We start from the raw sequence: 16,981 nt of genomic DNA, 5'->3' as shown, positions 1-16,981 counted from the left end.
AGCAGGTCTATCACAGCATCAATATTGATCATCTTGGTTAGGTTTGGAGGATGATGGAGTATGACTTCTATTCAAACACCACAAAGGCTGATCATGTAAGGAGAAGACGAAGGTTTTGGAACTTTGTCAAATATAGAGCTATAAATTTCGATTGAATTCAGTATTTATATCTCTCCTAGCATCTCTCAGCTTCCAGTCGGGCCTGGATTTCATTCCAACCATTTACTAGCCTTGGACAAGTTATTTATCTTCTCTTTCAATTTCCTGTTGGGTAATTAAATGTACCTCAAGGGGATGTTGTGAGCATCATTGGAAGTAAGGAATGGAAAACACCACGGAGCGATGCTTTCACACGCAAAGTTTTAACCGAAGACAGAGCTCCTTCTGTGAGAACCTAGAGGCCGGGAACTGAGCAGGGGAAAGGGAAGGCAGCCCCGGGGCGCAGCACGCACAGAGCAGATGTGTCTCGCTCTCTGGGCAGGGAGGCGGCGTCGCGGGAGGAACCGGGCCCTGGCCCCAGTAGGGGGCGCCGACGGGCCGCACTGCAGCATCCTGGCGGCGGAGCGGCGGCCCCGGCCGGGCTGAGCTCGCGTCCTGCCGCAGTCTCTCGGCCGCTAGTCCCGGCGAACGCGAGCGCGGAGACCCCCGCGGGTCGGTCAGCACTGGCGGCTACCGCCGCGGCTCCCACGCGCAGTCGCCGCCCCGCGCCTCGGCAACGCAAGCCGCAGGCTGGGCTGCGCAGCGTGGGAGGGCTTCGCGGTCCCGGGGGACCGATTCCGAACTTGCAGGGGACCGCGGCTCTCCCGGGCCTGGAGAGTGTGAACAGGTGAGTGTCACGCACGTGCCCAGGTGGCTCTTTCGGGACGACTTCCTGCAGACCCTTAAGACCCCCCCTGAACGCTTGGCCTTTGGGTCGGTTCTCCTGGTCACCGCGTCTTCCCAGGGCGGCTTCGGGGTTCGCTGAGAGGGAGATGTGAGCGCGGCGCCCAGAGCTTGACAGCGCCCTCCCTCCGAGCTGAGACTGGGAATGCCCTTTTGACTTAGGCTGCATTTCTCTCCAGGTTGAGAGCAAGTGACCTGCAGTCCACGTCGGGCCTGTTGATCATTCTAGGATACCTGTTGCTTTTGGAGCAAAGCTATTACCAGGGTTCTTGCACAATTAACCTCGTCACTGTGGGTGCTGCGTTGCAAGATGAGGGAGCGTTCCTGGTAGTGAGGAGAGGAGAACTTGATTTCAGAGCTAAGGAAGAGGCTCTCATTCCCAGGACCAGACTAGATGCTTTGCTTGCCTAAACAGCTGCACTTTATTTTGATGATAAATACAGAAGTTAGAAAAACTGTTACCTTATAAAGATGCTTGCTTCCCCCTCCCCCCAAAGAGGAAGTGGAAAGCAGGGATTTTGGTAATGAGTATAGTCTTGGGAATGATGAATGAAACCTTTCTTTCAAGAAACATAAAAAAAATAAAAATCAAGTTATTGGTGACCTAAATGTCACAGGTCTAACAGATGGTAAGCTCCTGGAAGGTAGCCACTTTTGTTTGTCTGCGCTTGGCATAATTGTGGAATGATTAATGAATGTATTAGTAATGACATAGGATTTGGAGGCCAGCTTCTTTTTTTCTTCTTTCTAAGCTTTCTTTTAGTTCCCTTATGTTTAGGGGGGGAATCACTATGCCTTAAATCTCTTAAATATCTAGGTGTGATTTTAGGGGGGATTCTAGGAGGGACAGAAACTCAGAAGTTTTTGTCCTAGTAAAGCACTGTCCACATAATAAGTAAATGGCAACTTCTAGACCCAGCCAGAATATTTCTGTACAATAACATTAAAACAAATGTTTTTAGGTCCATGTTATGGAAGGTCTTGGATTATAAATTACTTTGAACACCAGAAAAAGGTCACTTACTACAACAATTTACACATGTATCTTTGTTTTATATCTATGTCAAATGTAACTTTTCACATTTTTATGTGAAAAACAAACTGTTGAAAGATGCATGTCAGTTTGTGTCTTCCTTTAAGAGATTTTTCTACAATAAGCAGCTGTATCTTTATAAGTGAAAAAATTAACCTACGCAATTTCTCTTTCTTATGTGAAATTCCTATACCTCTGAGGCTCATTTGGGAGTTCATGAAATATTTGACTTAACAAATGTTTTTTAAAAATCACATTTGATGGCCACTTTCAGGAACTATAAATAACATAGATAATTACTTAGTAGTTTTATGTGCATGGGAATGAACAATTTTGTACGAGATAACAAATTGTTGTTTATACAAGCTCCAGACCCTTGCCTGGTCTATGTTTCAAAGAAATGCTTGCCATTCTTACTCAGAATTTATGTAGTTATATATCTCAATATATTATGCTTTTGTGATGCTTCCGTAATGAAGCACGGAACTTTAAACATAGGGCCTTTCCTTAATGAATACATATAAAATGACAAATAAGGAAATTCTTTTATCTTGAGCCAAAAGTATGAGCCTGGACAAATTGCAGATGTTAAAGCTTCTGGTTTTCGTACTATTAATGATTACAGAGAAATTTTGTTGTTGTTGTTGTTATTGGGGGTGAGGTAAACAATAGTTAATGTCAATGTTGACCTTCTTTTTTTTAAAGATTTTATTTATTTATTTTGACAGAGAGAGACACACCGAGAGAGGGAACACAAGCAGGGGGAGTGGGAGAGGGAGAAGCAGGCTTCCTGTGGAACAGGGAGCCCAAAGCAGGGCTCGATCCCAGGACCCCGGGATCGTGACCTGAGCTGAAGGCAGATGCTTAATGACTGAGCCACCCAGGCGCCCCAATGTTGACCTTTTTATCCTTCAGAGGAAGCTCTGGCCCTTTGGAAATCAGCAAGTACAACATTCGTTAGGTACAAGTTGGTGGCTACAATGCATAATGAAGAAAACAATTGCATGTTCATGTCTTTGTAGAAATCCTTTTTCAGCAGGTTTTTTACTTTTTTTCTTTCTCTTGAGAAGCTCCTTTGAAAAGTTGTAGATGACAAAACGCTGGCGGGAGCACTTTACACGTTTAGATAACACATTTGTGTTGCAAAAATATCTTTGCCGACTGAAAAGGAAAAGGATGAAATGAATGAATCATGGATGTGATAAAGTTTAACAAGGATGAGAGTCAAGTTTTATATTTAGGTTTAAAACACTGATTGCAGAAGTTCCGAACGAGGGAGTCTGCAGTTCCTGAGAGAGCTGTGAGTCTTGCTGTGAGTGGTTGTATAGGCACATTGCCAGCTAAAGAACAGAGACACTCTCGGTGAACTTCGTCAGGTCCTGTCTCAAGGAGTGAATGCAGTGGACGCCATGTTTTTAGTGGTTAAGTGGCAAGTGCCAACTCCATGTGGTGAAGAGAGAAGGCAAGAGTCAAAAACAAAACAAGACAAAACAAAACCATACAGCTCCTGAAGAACAAGGGAAAATGCCAGGTCTCATTTTCCTAGGAAGTAGTAGCGCAGGATGGGACGGAGGGTCCTAATAGCTGCTAGGCTACTTGAAGGCTTCTGAGTGAATGTGAACAAAAAGTTGACGTAATGTCCACTCACCAGCACTGACCTCAGATACGTTTCAGGTATCTGAAAGGGGCCAATCAGACACAAGATGGTTGTCTGATCTTAACGAAGGATTCTTGCCATGGCTGGAGGATTCCTTTGGTTCACCCCAAGGCTCTTTCCAACTTTACATATTCATGGTACTAAGAACCTAGGTATCATTCCTAAAGCACGCACCTATATCAAATGTCCTTACATCGTATGTAATGTCATTTCCTAAGGGTTAGGGCAGTGTTAAGTGTTAAGCTTGCTGGTAGAAAAGGAATCAGAAGTTGAGGCATGGCATTTATCTTTTGTGTACCAGGGACATTGTGCCCAGAAAAATATAAAAATATAAACTAGATATTATATATCAACTCCTGGGACACGTATGCTTGTCACGTGACTCAATCATTTGATCTAGTATGAACTGAGCTAAATTTAACCTTGAAGTGCAAATCCAATCATTACAGTAGGATGGATTAAGATGAATGTATATTATTCAGATCTCAGGAAAATAAAGACTTCCAAATGTGACTCTCCCCATCATGTGTGTTGTGTGTTGGTTATTTATAGACATGTGGTAAATACATGTATTCACATACTTCAAGTATTTGTTATCAGTTAGTGACCCAAAAACAATGCCTTCATAAAAAACATCTCACATAATGCTATTGGGTATGAAAATACATATGTTTTAGGACCAAAGAGATCTAAGTTCAGGTCATGGATCTATCACTTATTAGTTGACTAGTTTGCAGTAAACGACCATAACCCTTTCACAGGATTGCAATGGAGGAAGATGCTGATAAAGTGAATGGTGGCTGGCAGGTAGAAGGTGCTTAATAAACTCTAATTTCTTTCTCCAGTCACTTATGAATTCCCAAATGTCTTTTGTTCAAGGATTGCAGATTTACAATGATATGGTGAATCCAAAGGCTGGAACCAAAAAGATTTTCTCAGCTCTTCAGTGTGCACGACAGTGAATTATCTACCAACACCCAGCATGGCTAAAAGTGCAGAGGTCAAACTGGCGATATTTGGGAGAGCAGGTGTGGGCAAGTCAGGTAAGTTTTTTGTTGTAGTTGTTGTAGTGTGTGTATTTGTGTGTATTTGTGTGTGTGTGTGTGTGTGTGTGTGTGTCTTTCATACTGCCTCCTGGGATTAGACAGAAGGGTGGTTGGCATTTCTCATAGTCTCGTGTGTTGCTCTTTTAGATGAAGTCTTTTTCTCTTTATCTAGAACTTTCCTTTTGCATAACCAGTTTTATGTACTTTGTTGCTTATTGTCAGCTCCTGACAGTACCCAAGGCAATGGATATATCATAGGCTTTGGTATTCTGAGGAAGGGTACGAAACAAACCTCCAAAGAAATCAGATTGTGGAAATGAAAAATATATATATATTTTTTCTCTTGTTCCTCTTTATAAGATCCCAGGGGGCCAGTTTTATATCTCCTTCATCTTGACGTTTGCAGCAGCCAGCCCAGTGTCAAGCATATGTTGGGTGCTTAAAAAAATGCCCGTTGAATGATTATATTCTTTCAAGACACAGAATTGCATTATTACCCAACACTTCCAAAACTGGGGGGGGGGGGAATGTAGAATGCATGAGCTCAAGCAAGACAGCTATTGCTAGTGCCTCTCGAGTGAATTTAAATGATCGTATTGTGGCTTATACTAGTAATTCAGACTTTTTTCTCATTCCTCACCCAAGAAAAGTTGTGCAGACCTTTAAGATTAAGGGGGAAATGGTGGATGTGAAAATGTATCTAATCGAATTTTGAAAAATGTATCTCAGACTTTACAACTAAAGAATAATGCTGAAGTAGATGTTGCCAAATTCTAAGGGCAACATGGCTTTTTCAGACCATGTTGTCTCGATTTCTTCCTGGAGGAAAGAACCATAATTGACTTTGCACGCAGAGCTCTTGGTTCTCAGGAAAGGACTCAAACAGATATCTAGTAGGAGCCTGTTTGTAGAGGGAAACCCATTTGGGTCGTCCAACATAACAGGTAATCCACATAATCTTAAATAAACACACATGAATAGCTTTTAATTCTGTGACCAACCGCTCTTTCCTAACTGGCTCTCTGGTTTAAGTTCAGCAGTACATCTTCCCTATTCTAAGCCTCTCTCTCTCTCTTTTTCTTTTTGTTTTCTAAGAGTGCTCTTTTCTGCCATCACCCTTCCTTCTTACCACTCACTCTTGCCTCTGGCAGAAACCAAGCAAAGAAAATAGATAGTTGGCAAGGCTTAAAAACTGCCAGCCTTCACAAGATTGAAGATAGTTGGACTCCTCCCCATCAATCTCCTCAGTGTTTCCCGATGGCGTGAGAACCTAATTTCCATAGCTGGTGGAAGGATCTGGAGAATGAGGAAGCTTGTTCCAGTGAGAGGAGGATGAAAGGAAGGGAATGTGTGAGAGACTGTGCTCCCAACAATAGCTTGTGTAACTCCTTCGTGAGTGGAGGGTCTAGGCCTGGGGCTCCCGGTTCATTCATTCAAACCTTAGCCTAGGCAGTCAAAGAAGGGAGTTTTTAGAACTTTGATCATTTAGCAAAATAAACTCCACATGGTTGGAAAAGTTAAGCATAAAAATTAAAATTTGGTTGGGAGAACTCCTGGTTGTATTACGGCGGTCCCTTCGCCATCTGTACTGTCTCAGAGCAAGCTCTGTCCATCCTCTTTTCAGGGTTCATCTATCAGCCTGAGCTCTACCCGTTTCTTTCGTCTTCCCTTAAGTTGTTTCAGTGACTACTTCAGTTACTCCTCTCATTCTCTACCAACCGTTTTCCCTTAAGCATTTCTTCTACCATACCATCTTTTTCTTTTTTCCAAGCTTATGGAATGTGGGCTCTGCCCTTATTGTCTTAACTGTTTTTTACCTCTCATTCATTGCTCAGCACATGGCAATCTTCCACTGCAATCATGACCTTGAAACTGCTTTTGCTCAGATCACCACTGATCAATAACCAACAAATCTAATGAATATTTCCTAGTTCTGATCGTCTTAGGACTCTTTTCACCATTCAACACAACCACTTATTCTTTCCTAAAATTCCTTCCCTCCCAGGCTCCCATGACCTCACACTTCTTGGCTTTCTTGCTACCTCTCCATTGCTCTTCATCAGCCCACCTCTCAAAACCCAGGGCTCCCAGGGTCCTACATACCCACCTCGTGTCTTCTCACTCCATACATTCTCTCCTGGGGCAATTCTTCACGCCCAGAGCTGAAGATACCCTTGCACACGCAATCTAAATTGTGCTGATCTTAGTTTTATTTTATGTAAAATGCAGAAGTTGGACTTGTTCACTAAGGTCCTTTCTAACTGTAAAGTCCCATGATTCTTAATGCATGTTCTTTGGACTGGTTTCTCTATCCACCTCATATACATTCTACCATTTGTACTTATTTTCGTGTAGGTGAAAATGACAACGATAGACTACATTAAACAATTGCCTGTTTGTCTGTCATCGATACACAGTGTTTCCTTATTTCAACATTAGACTGTCTCCCTGAGACCTGGTAACCACGCCTCACATTTAAAGGTAGTACCGGTTTGACTGTTGCATGGGAGACGGTTCTGAGACCTTTTCTCATAGTTTAGTGAAAACACGCACAGAGTACTTTGTATCCATCAACTTTGAAACGTGACTGTAGCAATGTTGAACTCATGTTTATTCTAATTCCTTATTAATATGCATATATGCTATCTCTGCCTAGTTATTGGACCACATGCTCACTTTTCTATCCTATAGTCTCTATCAATCTTGTATCTTTTTTTTTTTTTTTAAGTCTGTAAGAAGTTATACCTGCTAGAATGTCACTGCAGCTCCTCGTTTTTTCACATGCCTCCCCACAGATGGTCATGATCTTCCCATGGGCTCAACAATCTGTTTCTCTCCAGACACCCAGCAGGAGAAGAATTTCTGGGGGAGGCAGCTTGAGATCTGGGAAAGGTAGAAACGGAGGGTCTCTGATTGTACTGTTTCAGAGGCCTCTAGTCTCACCTGTACCATCTACTTTTCCCCACACTCACTACCAAATTAGAACTGGGGATAAGCAAGACCATGTTGTCTGTCCATTTGCTAATAGAGAGCAGTGTAGCCTGGAGTTGAGAGCAGGAGGTCTGAGGTCTCACTGTTAGGTTTGACTTCCTATTCTACGCTTTATTAGCGGCCTGAACATGGCAACTTTGGCAAGTTATTTAACTTCTCAAGTCCCTCAACTATAAAAAAGATATAGGGGCACATGGGTGGCTCAGTCGGTTAAACCTCTGACTCTTGATTCTGGCTCAGGTCATGATCTCAGGATTGTGGGATCGAGCCCCCATCAATCTCCACGCTCATCGCAGAGTCTGCTTTTTCCTCTCCCTCTGCTTCTCCCCCTACTCGCGTGTGCACACTCTCTCTAAAATAAATAAATAAATAAATAAATAAATAAATAAATAAATAAATAAAATCTTTTAAAAAAAGGATATAATAGTGCCTATCTCAAAGAGTCATTGTTAGGATTGAGTGAGCTATTAGATGCAAATCTTTTAGAACAGCACCTGGCACGTAGTAAGTGCTCCAGCATTAGCTTATAATGTTATAGCTTTTTGAGGTATGCTCATTTTAATTTGTAAGTTTTCTAGTGAAAACATACAATGAAAGATAGATTTACATTCAAGTGGGTATTTGGGTTTTCATTAAAATCAGAAAGTTTATGAGATAAAAATTCTATATTGTTACTCTGCATGCCCTAAACACATACACATGCACACACACCTTTCTCTGTCTTTCTTTGAATCCAAAGTCTGGCTGATGTCAATTTTAGTTTGACTACTCGTGATCATAACAATATTTCTTGCAGCTCATATCTTGGAAAAACGGCTAGAAATACATTTGTGTCATCAATAAATTATCACCCTTAAATTTGAAAGTGCTTCTGGTATGTGGTAAACAGCTTCTTGAGCCCAGGTAATAGACAAGCCCTCTATGTTTAAAACAGAATTTAACAGTAACCAGAACTTTTTGGTTGACAGGTTGACCATGGAAGTGTTAGCACAGGCAGAATTTAATAGTGTGTGACTTATAAAGGAGCACTGAAGAACATGTGATGTGCATGTGTGTGCATGTATGTATGTATCAATATTTACATGGTCTTTTGTGATGGGAGAATTCTTTCCCTTTCTGCCTAATGTTACCTTGCAGTTCTATCTTCAGGGGAGCTTGGTTGCTGGCTCAGCATGGTGAGCGCTGTGGGGGATGCTGCGGAGTCCTGTGTCCCAGCCTGTGTCCCAGCCTGTCCCATCTTCTCTTGCCCCAGCAGGGTAAACATTTCCCTTACTGGCTGGGAAGGGTAGAGCACTAATAACATGGCACGCGGGACGTAGATTTCCTTACGTGTGTGCGTCAGCCTGTAATTTGACAGGCTCCAAGTGATTAAAGCTGTACCACCTGCAATAAAACCTAGAATGCACACCCTATTTATTTAAATGCTTCCTGGCTTCATATTATTCAAATTTGTAGTAAGTGTGGGAGGAGCTGAGAGAGAAACCACTGCAATTTTAAATTTAGTTTCGTAGTTGACATTCTCGGTTTAGAATTGAAATATTGTGTGCCATAGCTAAATATATTTCTTGAAAAGGCTAGTCTCAAAGTTAATTGAGTATTGCTGTCTTCTAATTCAGAAGCCAGTTGGTGCGCTCATCCGTGAAGCTATAAATTGGGGGCTAAACACAAACGAACTTGTGATATATTTTTCCTGGGCACAAAGAGAAGTGATTTATTTTTCCCTTCTTTTCCTTGTTTCCTTGTTCTTGTTTGCTTTTCTCCCTCTTTCTCTCTCTCTCAATTATAAAAAAGTTTTGAAAAGCTTTTTTAATTTTATTTTTTAGTGTGACAGGGACAATTCTGATTTTAAATATGACTTTTCCAGTAAGTACCAAATACTGCTTTAATGTATATGCATGTTATATGGCTGGGTTATGTTCATGAGATTTCACATACATGAAATGAAAACAGCAGTATCCATAGCTCCTTGGGTAGGTCAGTTTCCTTATGCTATAAACCAACCTTTGTATTTTATTGTATTTTAAAAATTTAGTTATTTATTTATTTGAGAGAGAGAGAGTGTGCATGGGGGAAAGGGAAGAGGGAGAGGGAGAGAATCTCAAGCAGACTCCCCACTGACTGCGGAGCCTGATGCCGAGCTCGATCCCTCGACCCTGAGATCATGACCTGAGCCGAAACCAAGAGTCGGTCGCTCAACCGAATGAGCCACCCATGTGCCCCCCCAACCTTTGTATTCTAGAACTTTTTCTCTATATGTAGCTATATGCCAGTTCGTTCCCTTCATAGAGACTTAATGGTGTAGTATGATGCTTCTTGAACATTGTTTTCAAGGGACTTCTAAAAAGAAGAAAAGAAAGATCTGGGCGATTTGGAGTATGTAAGCATCTCATTACGATCATGTAATTATTCTGCATGCTTTATCAATTACATAAAATATATGCAAAATTTAATATTGCTCTATAATATATCTATGTTTGTTTGAATATAAAAATGATACCCCCAGCCAGATAGTGACTAAAATGGACTCATTGGGAAGATATAGCAAGTTGATCTGTGACCTCAGTAACATGTAGGATCCAGGTCCAGTTTGAAAACCACAAGTATAGGAAATGGCCTCAGCTGTGCGTGTCACATGAATGTGAGTGAGCACTGACAACAGTCCTGCACCACACTTTTTACCTACTTACATTCTCAATCAGCTCTTCAAGTTCTTGGTCATTCTTGTTTTAAAATTATATAACCTGAATGGTAAATTTTCTTTAAAAATTTGTCTGGGTAAGAAGAGGGACAGATTGTGTTTCAGGTGGGTGCAGAACTTTCACAGCTCCTGGACACAAGTGTGTGATGTGTGAAGTGTGTGTATGTGTGTGTGTGTGTGTGTGTGTGTGTGCATTTCCTAGGTGGTTGTTGAATTTGAAGGATTACCAGAAATGAGGCCCATTGGTTCCTTGTATGGTGAGAGGAATAATTGTTTTTTAAAGGACTGGGCCAACGGGAGGAAGTTGGCATCGAGACAAGTTTGGATGCGGCTAGAAAACTAGCTGTTTTCCTGTCATAAAATGTAATGATATGGTTACTTGTGGCTTTCAAGCTTATATACTTTCTTTTACCTGCAAAGATAGAAAAGCAAAAAAGAGACAAACAGCCTGTATGAGCTGATTTTCTTTTGTTTCTTCCACCCCAAGAGGAACAAAAGGGTATTTTTCAAAATGCAGGTTTTTACCTATGGATATGTGGAAAAGCCCTACCTCGGTGCAAGCTATAAGTCACACTGACTTTTATTGTAGGCCCAGGAAGAAAAGCAAAGATGGGGAATGGTGAGGGCTCAGAAAAAGGAAAGAAAAAGAAAAAATGAAAAGGAAAGGAATAATTAAAATCAAAGTCAGTTGTTAATTGGTGGGTAGTTAAACATTTTGTAGGTTGGCAATGACCAATTCTGAGACTTTTCTTAAGGAAAATACAGTTAGGGAGGAAACAATACTAGAAAACAAGACAAAAGAAAATAAAACAAAATCAAAACCTGTTTTTCAAAGTCAAAAGGACATATCTCTGTCCCTGCTTCTTTCTATTGGAATATATTATTAAAATGGGAGTGTCTTTTATTTTTAACTTATGGCTAATTTATTCATTGAAATAGTTTCCTATAGTTAATTGTCAGTCGTCACTTGGTTCCATTTTGATCTCAACTTTTTTTCTTGGCAACTGATAAGGACTAACTTTAAGGAAAGGGAGTGAAGAAAATTGTAAATCATCCATGTAATTTCCCTTTTTATTCCTGGTATTTCTCCAGCTTATGGGTTTGGGGAAATCAGCCAAATTTTCAAAGTGGTACTGTCCTTGAAGCCAAAATTCCAGGGCAAACGCATCTCTGTTGCTACAGCTGCCTTTGAAAATTGATGTGGTTTCAGAAAAACAGCCATAATTTCTTCCATCCCATCAAAAATGCAAGCAGTTACGTTATAAAGGCAATGCAGTCTGAAAAGGTAATTTCAGCATGGAGTTAGCAAATATGTAAAGTTCCTATATGTACCTATGAGAGAGAAGAGAGGTCGTTACATAGATCACCCAGCTTCTTGGGGCACAGCCAAGTCTAGAATCCTAGTTTATGACTCTTGCAAGTTTGCTACTACATGTTTTCATTTTGTATCACCCCATCCGTTTCCACATTCTTTTGAACACTTTCTCTTAGGAAATGAGGTGATCATTAGGATTTTAGGATATGAACCTTATAAAACCTGATGAGTTTTGTTTTTATAAGAAATTTCCAGTAATCAATCAATAACCAATGCATAGCAAAGGCCCCTGGGACTCCTGGGTTTGTGGCCTATCAGTACAGTTAGCTGTGAGATTCTCGGCAACCTGTATATGTAAGAAAGTTCCCCTGTTATGTAGTATTTCATTTCTTACAGCGTTGGATCAAATGTAAGAAAACTGATGAATCGTCCTCTGCTAAAGATTAAATTTCTCATTGTTCTGTGTTTTTTTTTTTAAAGATTTATTTACTTATTTGAGAGAGAGAGAGAGAGAGCACATGAGTGGGAGGGGGAGAGGGAGAGAATCTCCAGCAGACTCCCTGCTGAGTGTGGAGCCGGACATGAGGCTTGATCTCATGACCCTGAGATCATGACTTCACAACCCTGAGATCATGACCTGAGCCGAAACCAAGTCGGACGCTTAACTGACTGTGCCATCCAGGCGCCCCAAATTTCTCATTGTTATCAAAAGAACGTTTTATACTATGTCCTATCAATATAATCTAATTTTTTAAAAGCACTCAATTGTACTAATGAAAGGATTGGAGTTAAAACTTTAGTTTCATCCCGTTCATCTCTTTTTTTATTCATCTGTCTAATGACATACACATTTGCTGGCTTGCTGGCTTCTTATTTATTTATTTATATAGCAATACAGTTAGGATAGGCTTTGAAGGTACTTTGAACAATTACAAGTGTGATATGAATTTGGTCTTCCTACTGTGATGCTCTTGTCATCAAAGTCCACGTAGTTCTTCTTGTATGTTTCTTAACATTTCTGTTTGGAAAAGCAGTATGGTGAGTTCGCTAGCTGTCCGTTGCGGGAGGCCAGAGGAACAAGCTCAGTCCAGCAGTTGGCTGTTAGTCTTCGTCCACCGAGGACATAGCATTACAGACTATTCAGAGGTAGGCAGTTTCTATGCCTTAGGGTTGGCCCTTTCAAATATGTGAAATGAATAAACGTTGAGTTGGGGTTTTTTTTAGGATCAGTGTGTAAGTGTGGTCAGGATGGGGGGAGAGTTTAGGAAAATAATTCAGACTTATGCTTTATTGGAGAAGGAAGCATGTCATGTTGTAGAATTTCTTTGATGATCAAATCTTATCCTTATTAAAAAATTCAAGTTTAAGACATGAAAATATTTTTGATAGAAAGGTTTCTCAAATGATACATAAATATATGTATCTATATATTTCCCTATGATCTTAAAATCTATTTTTACTCTTTCATTCAGTTATTCATTCAACAAGTATCTGTTGAGCATCACCTTCGTGTTCTAGAGTAGTTTCACATGGTACAGGATTCATGTACGTTCCAAAAAGGGAGAATAGTAGATATTTCTACTCATCATTATGTCCCCAGACCCTCACACAGTATTTCATGCAGACTGGATTGTCAATAAAATGAATAAATTGAGTTAGACTCAGTGTGGTCTATACATGCTTTATAATTTGATTAAAAGGCATATATTCTAATGGTCTCCTCATTATAACTAAAGTAGTTTCCTCGCCTGCACTTGAATATCTCCAGTGATAGGAACTCAGTATGACTGGATGTAGACCATTCTATCCTTGGACTCTCAGTCAGTGTTCCAGAGAAACAGAACCAATAGGACAAGGACACACACACACGCATGCACGCACGCACGCACGCAAGTTATTTATCTGTTTGTTTATCTATGCTGGCAAGCCTGAAATCTGTATGGCAAGCTGGCAGGCCAGAAACTCAGGCAGGAGTTAATGTTGCAATCTTGTGGCAGAATTTCTTTCACTCTGGAAACCTCAGCTTTTGAACAAAAGGCCTTCCAGTAATTGGATGAGGCTCACCCACATTATTAAAGCTAATCTCCTTTACTTAAGGTCAACTGACTGTAGATGTTAACCACATCTACAAAATACCTTCACGGTCACTCTTACGGTAATGTTTGATTAAATAACTGGACACCACCAGGTCAGCCCAGCTAAACTGGCCCATAAAACTATCACAACAGCTCTTCCTGTCTGTTACTTTACCTTTGGAACCAAAAGTGGTTCATTAGCTTCTACTTGTTGACTTTAAGCTTACCCTCGGAGTTACACGGGACATTTTAAATGCCTCTTCCTATAACAGCCCTTAACACATTTGAAGACAGCTAGCATGCCTGGCCCCATGCTGAGTTTTCTCTTCCACAGTCTAGTTATTCATAGTTACTTCATTCGCCCTACAGAGAGTGTGGTTTCTTGTCATAACACCATCCTGGCTGTTTTACTGGATCTGAGCACTCCATGAAGTGGGGGGCCTGGAAGTGAATGCAGACATTTCAGAAGTGGGAACCCCAGACCAGATCAGAGCATAACTGTGAATCTGTGAACATACCCTGCTTTTGCTAAGACGTCCTGAGGTCATTGTTGCTTTATGGGTAACAGTGGATGCAATGTTGGCTCATGGAGAGACTGCAAATGAAGTTGTTTTTTTTCGTTGTTTTTTTGTTTTGTTTTGTTTTTCTAATATATGCTGTTGCTATGTCAAATCTTCCCAAATCTAGAGTTTGTATATGTTTACTCCAGGTGTAGAAGTTTATTTTCATCCTCTTAAATACTGTTTTGTTAGATTTCATCTATTCCTCTGGCCTATCCGGAGACTTTTGGATCTAGTATATGTATCATCTTTCTCTATTTTCTGTCTTCTAGAAATATGTTGGTTTTGGAACATTATGGGCCCTTGACGCTCTCATTCAATCATAGAATTTTCCACTTTGGTATTATTTAGCTCATTGAAATGATTAAGAATCTCAGTGAATTTTTGGGTAATTTACAGCCCATAAAGAAAAACAAAGGTCTTTGGCTCTAAGTGTGGGGACATTACCAGCATATCACATTACTTCTATGTTCATTAAATCCATTCTATTTAGATTTGCCTTAGAAAGGGTGATCTGGGAAGACACCTTACAGTTATAATCCCTTGTTTAATATTTTATTTAGCATTTCTTGTTTCTGTCTGACATTCTTATCTTAGGATTCAAGGTACATCGCTGTATAAAGTGCAAGACCATGATCAGCTTTTATTGGTCCAAGTATCTATTCTCTACAGAGAGTCGTTTTTCAGGGGTGCCTGGGTGACTCAGTCGGTTAAGCATCCAACTCTTGATTTCAGCTCAGGTCATGATCTCAGGGTCTTGAGATCGAGCCCCACATGGGCTCCATGCTTAGTGGGGAGTCTGCTTGATATTCTCTCCCTCACCCTCTCCCTTTGCCAAACTCGAGCGTGCGCACACACTTTCTCTCTTTCAAATAAATAAATAAATCTTAAAAAAAAAAAAGTCTCTTTTCAGACACTCATCCAGGATTTGTATGTACACATCTATACTAAAATGGCTGAATTTATGTGATTCAGAACTGCTGCTGCAAATCCCAGCTGAGCTTGGGAAGAGATTTTCTTAGTTGGGTTCTACCAGTAGCTAGCACACTTTAGCCTACCTCAGAATCACATGGAGGGCTTGTTCAAGTACAGGTTTCAGGACCCCATCCCCAGAGGCTCCGGTTCAGTAGGTCTGTAGTGGAGTCAGAGGATTTGTATTTCTCACAAGTTCCCAGATGACGCTGATGTTGCTAGTGTGGGGACCACATTTGGGGAACCATTGTGTTCCGTTTGCTAAGTACTCAATTTCCCTTTAAAATAGGTGTTTTCAGCTTTGAGGCCACTAGAGCCCTTCTCCACTGCCTATCAGAAACAGTAAGTGCCAGCCACAGCCATGGGTACTGGTGATGCAGTGGTAAATAAAACAGATGGGCTGTCTGCACTCATGAGGCTAGCATCTGAGTGGGAGTGGATTAAGTGAGCCAAAAATACTCTATGGGGCAAAGCGAATGTGAGGTTTTTCTGAGGTTCCTTACAATGAGAATTTTTCACTCCCATAGTATAATAAGTTCTGTTAAAAAAAAAAAAAAAAAAGCATATGCCTCATCAACTGTGATATGCTGAGCTTTGGTTTTGAGATGAGATGTTGGGCAATAGTAAGGGTCGGTTGAGCCTACCCTGTACTGTTAAGTGTCTGGGAATTAAACATATAGCCTAAGACCATGGTATGGAACTTTCTTTTTTTTTTTAAAGATTTATTTATTTATTTGAGAGAGCGAGAATGAGAGAGAGTACATGAGAGGGGGGAGGGTCAGAGGGAGAAGCAGGCTCCTCGCTAAGCAGGGAGCCCGATGCGGGACTCGATCCTGGGACTCCAGGATCATGACCCGAGCCGAAGGCAGTTGCTTAACCAACTGAGCCACCCAGGCGCCCCGGTATGGAACTTTCTACTGAAAGAAGATAAGCAGACCACATAGGAATTGAACCCATAACCTTGAACTTTTCATTGACACCAGGCTCCACCCCCATCAAGTTAAGGCAAATGCAGAACCAAATTAAAGTAAGGTAGTTTTTCTTCTGGAACAATGATTTGGAAAAATGATTTCAAATTGCTCTTTGACAGTGCCATTTGTAAAACTTATGCAGTGGTGTGTAGACCGGTAGTATTGACGAAAGTTTGTAAGTTTCCACTGTTTGGGGTAGAAAGATAACATCTTTTTCTCAATGATGCATTTCCTGGTTTTTTAAAAGTATTTCTAAAAGTTCTTTTTTGTTTTATGCCATTGGGCAGTAATTTAAGAGGTGAAGCCAAAAAAATTCAAAAAATAAGATTAAAAAATTGTGAATATTTATTTGTCTGAAAACGATTTGACTTTTTTGTGCATTGTGAACCCCATATATTACAACTGAATCTAACAACTGAGCCAGCTTCCTAGTCATTTGGCAACACATGTTGAGTTAGAGGTTTTAAAGGAAGACTCAACCATGCATGGTAGTATGAGTAATGGTTATCTGTTCCAATGTCTGGGACATTTTTCCATTCAGATATTTTATATCTTGAATTAATTTCTCTACAGTGTTCCAAAAGAGGTGAAAACAGGAGCATAGCAACCATGCATTTGAATCCTCAAGTCCCAAAATTTAACCCGTGCTTTCTTATGTCTCCCACTCATCAGTTTACAAATGTGTATGAAATTCCTCCTATGTTTCCAACTCTTCCACTCTCTCCATCCTCCCATCAATAATGTCAATATTTGTGGGGGAAGTCCAGAGAACTATATCATT

The 16,981-nt window shown here is 40.7% G+C and overlaps 1 protein-coding gene across 1 annotated transcript in view; it reads left to right on the top strand.

Moving 5' to 3' along the window:
• Positions 1 to 569: 569 nt before the first annotated feature.
• RERG (RAS like estrogen regulated growth inhibitor) overlaps positions 570 to 16,981 on the top strand; it is a 120,337-nt gene continuing 103,925 nt past the window's right edge. Inside the window, exons 1-2 of the mRNA XM_032391706.1 lie at positions 570 to 826; positions 4,452 to 4,615. Of these exons, the coding sequence (XP_032247597.1) occupies positions 4,555 to 4,615 (61 nt within the window). The 5' untranslated portion in view covers positions 570 to 826; positions 4,452 to 4,554. The remainder of the gene's footprint in view (positions 827 to 4,451; positions 4,616 to 16,981) is intronic.

This window comes from Phoca vitulina, unplaced genomic scaffold, assembly GCF_004348235.1.
Source record: "Phoca vitulina isolate PV1807 unplaced genomic scaffold, GSC_HSeal_1.0 scaffold64, whole genome shotgun sequence".
In the NCBI taxonomy this organism is placed as follows: domain Eukaryota; kingdom Metazoa; phylum Chordata; class Mammalia; order Carnivora; family Phocidae; genus Phoca; species Phoca vitulina.
The sequence above is the reverse complement of the archived record's forward strand: the minus strand, read 5'-3'. Positions and strand labels throughout refer to the sequence as shown.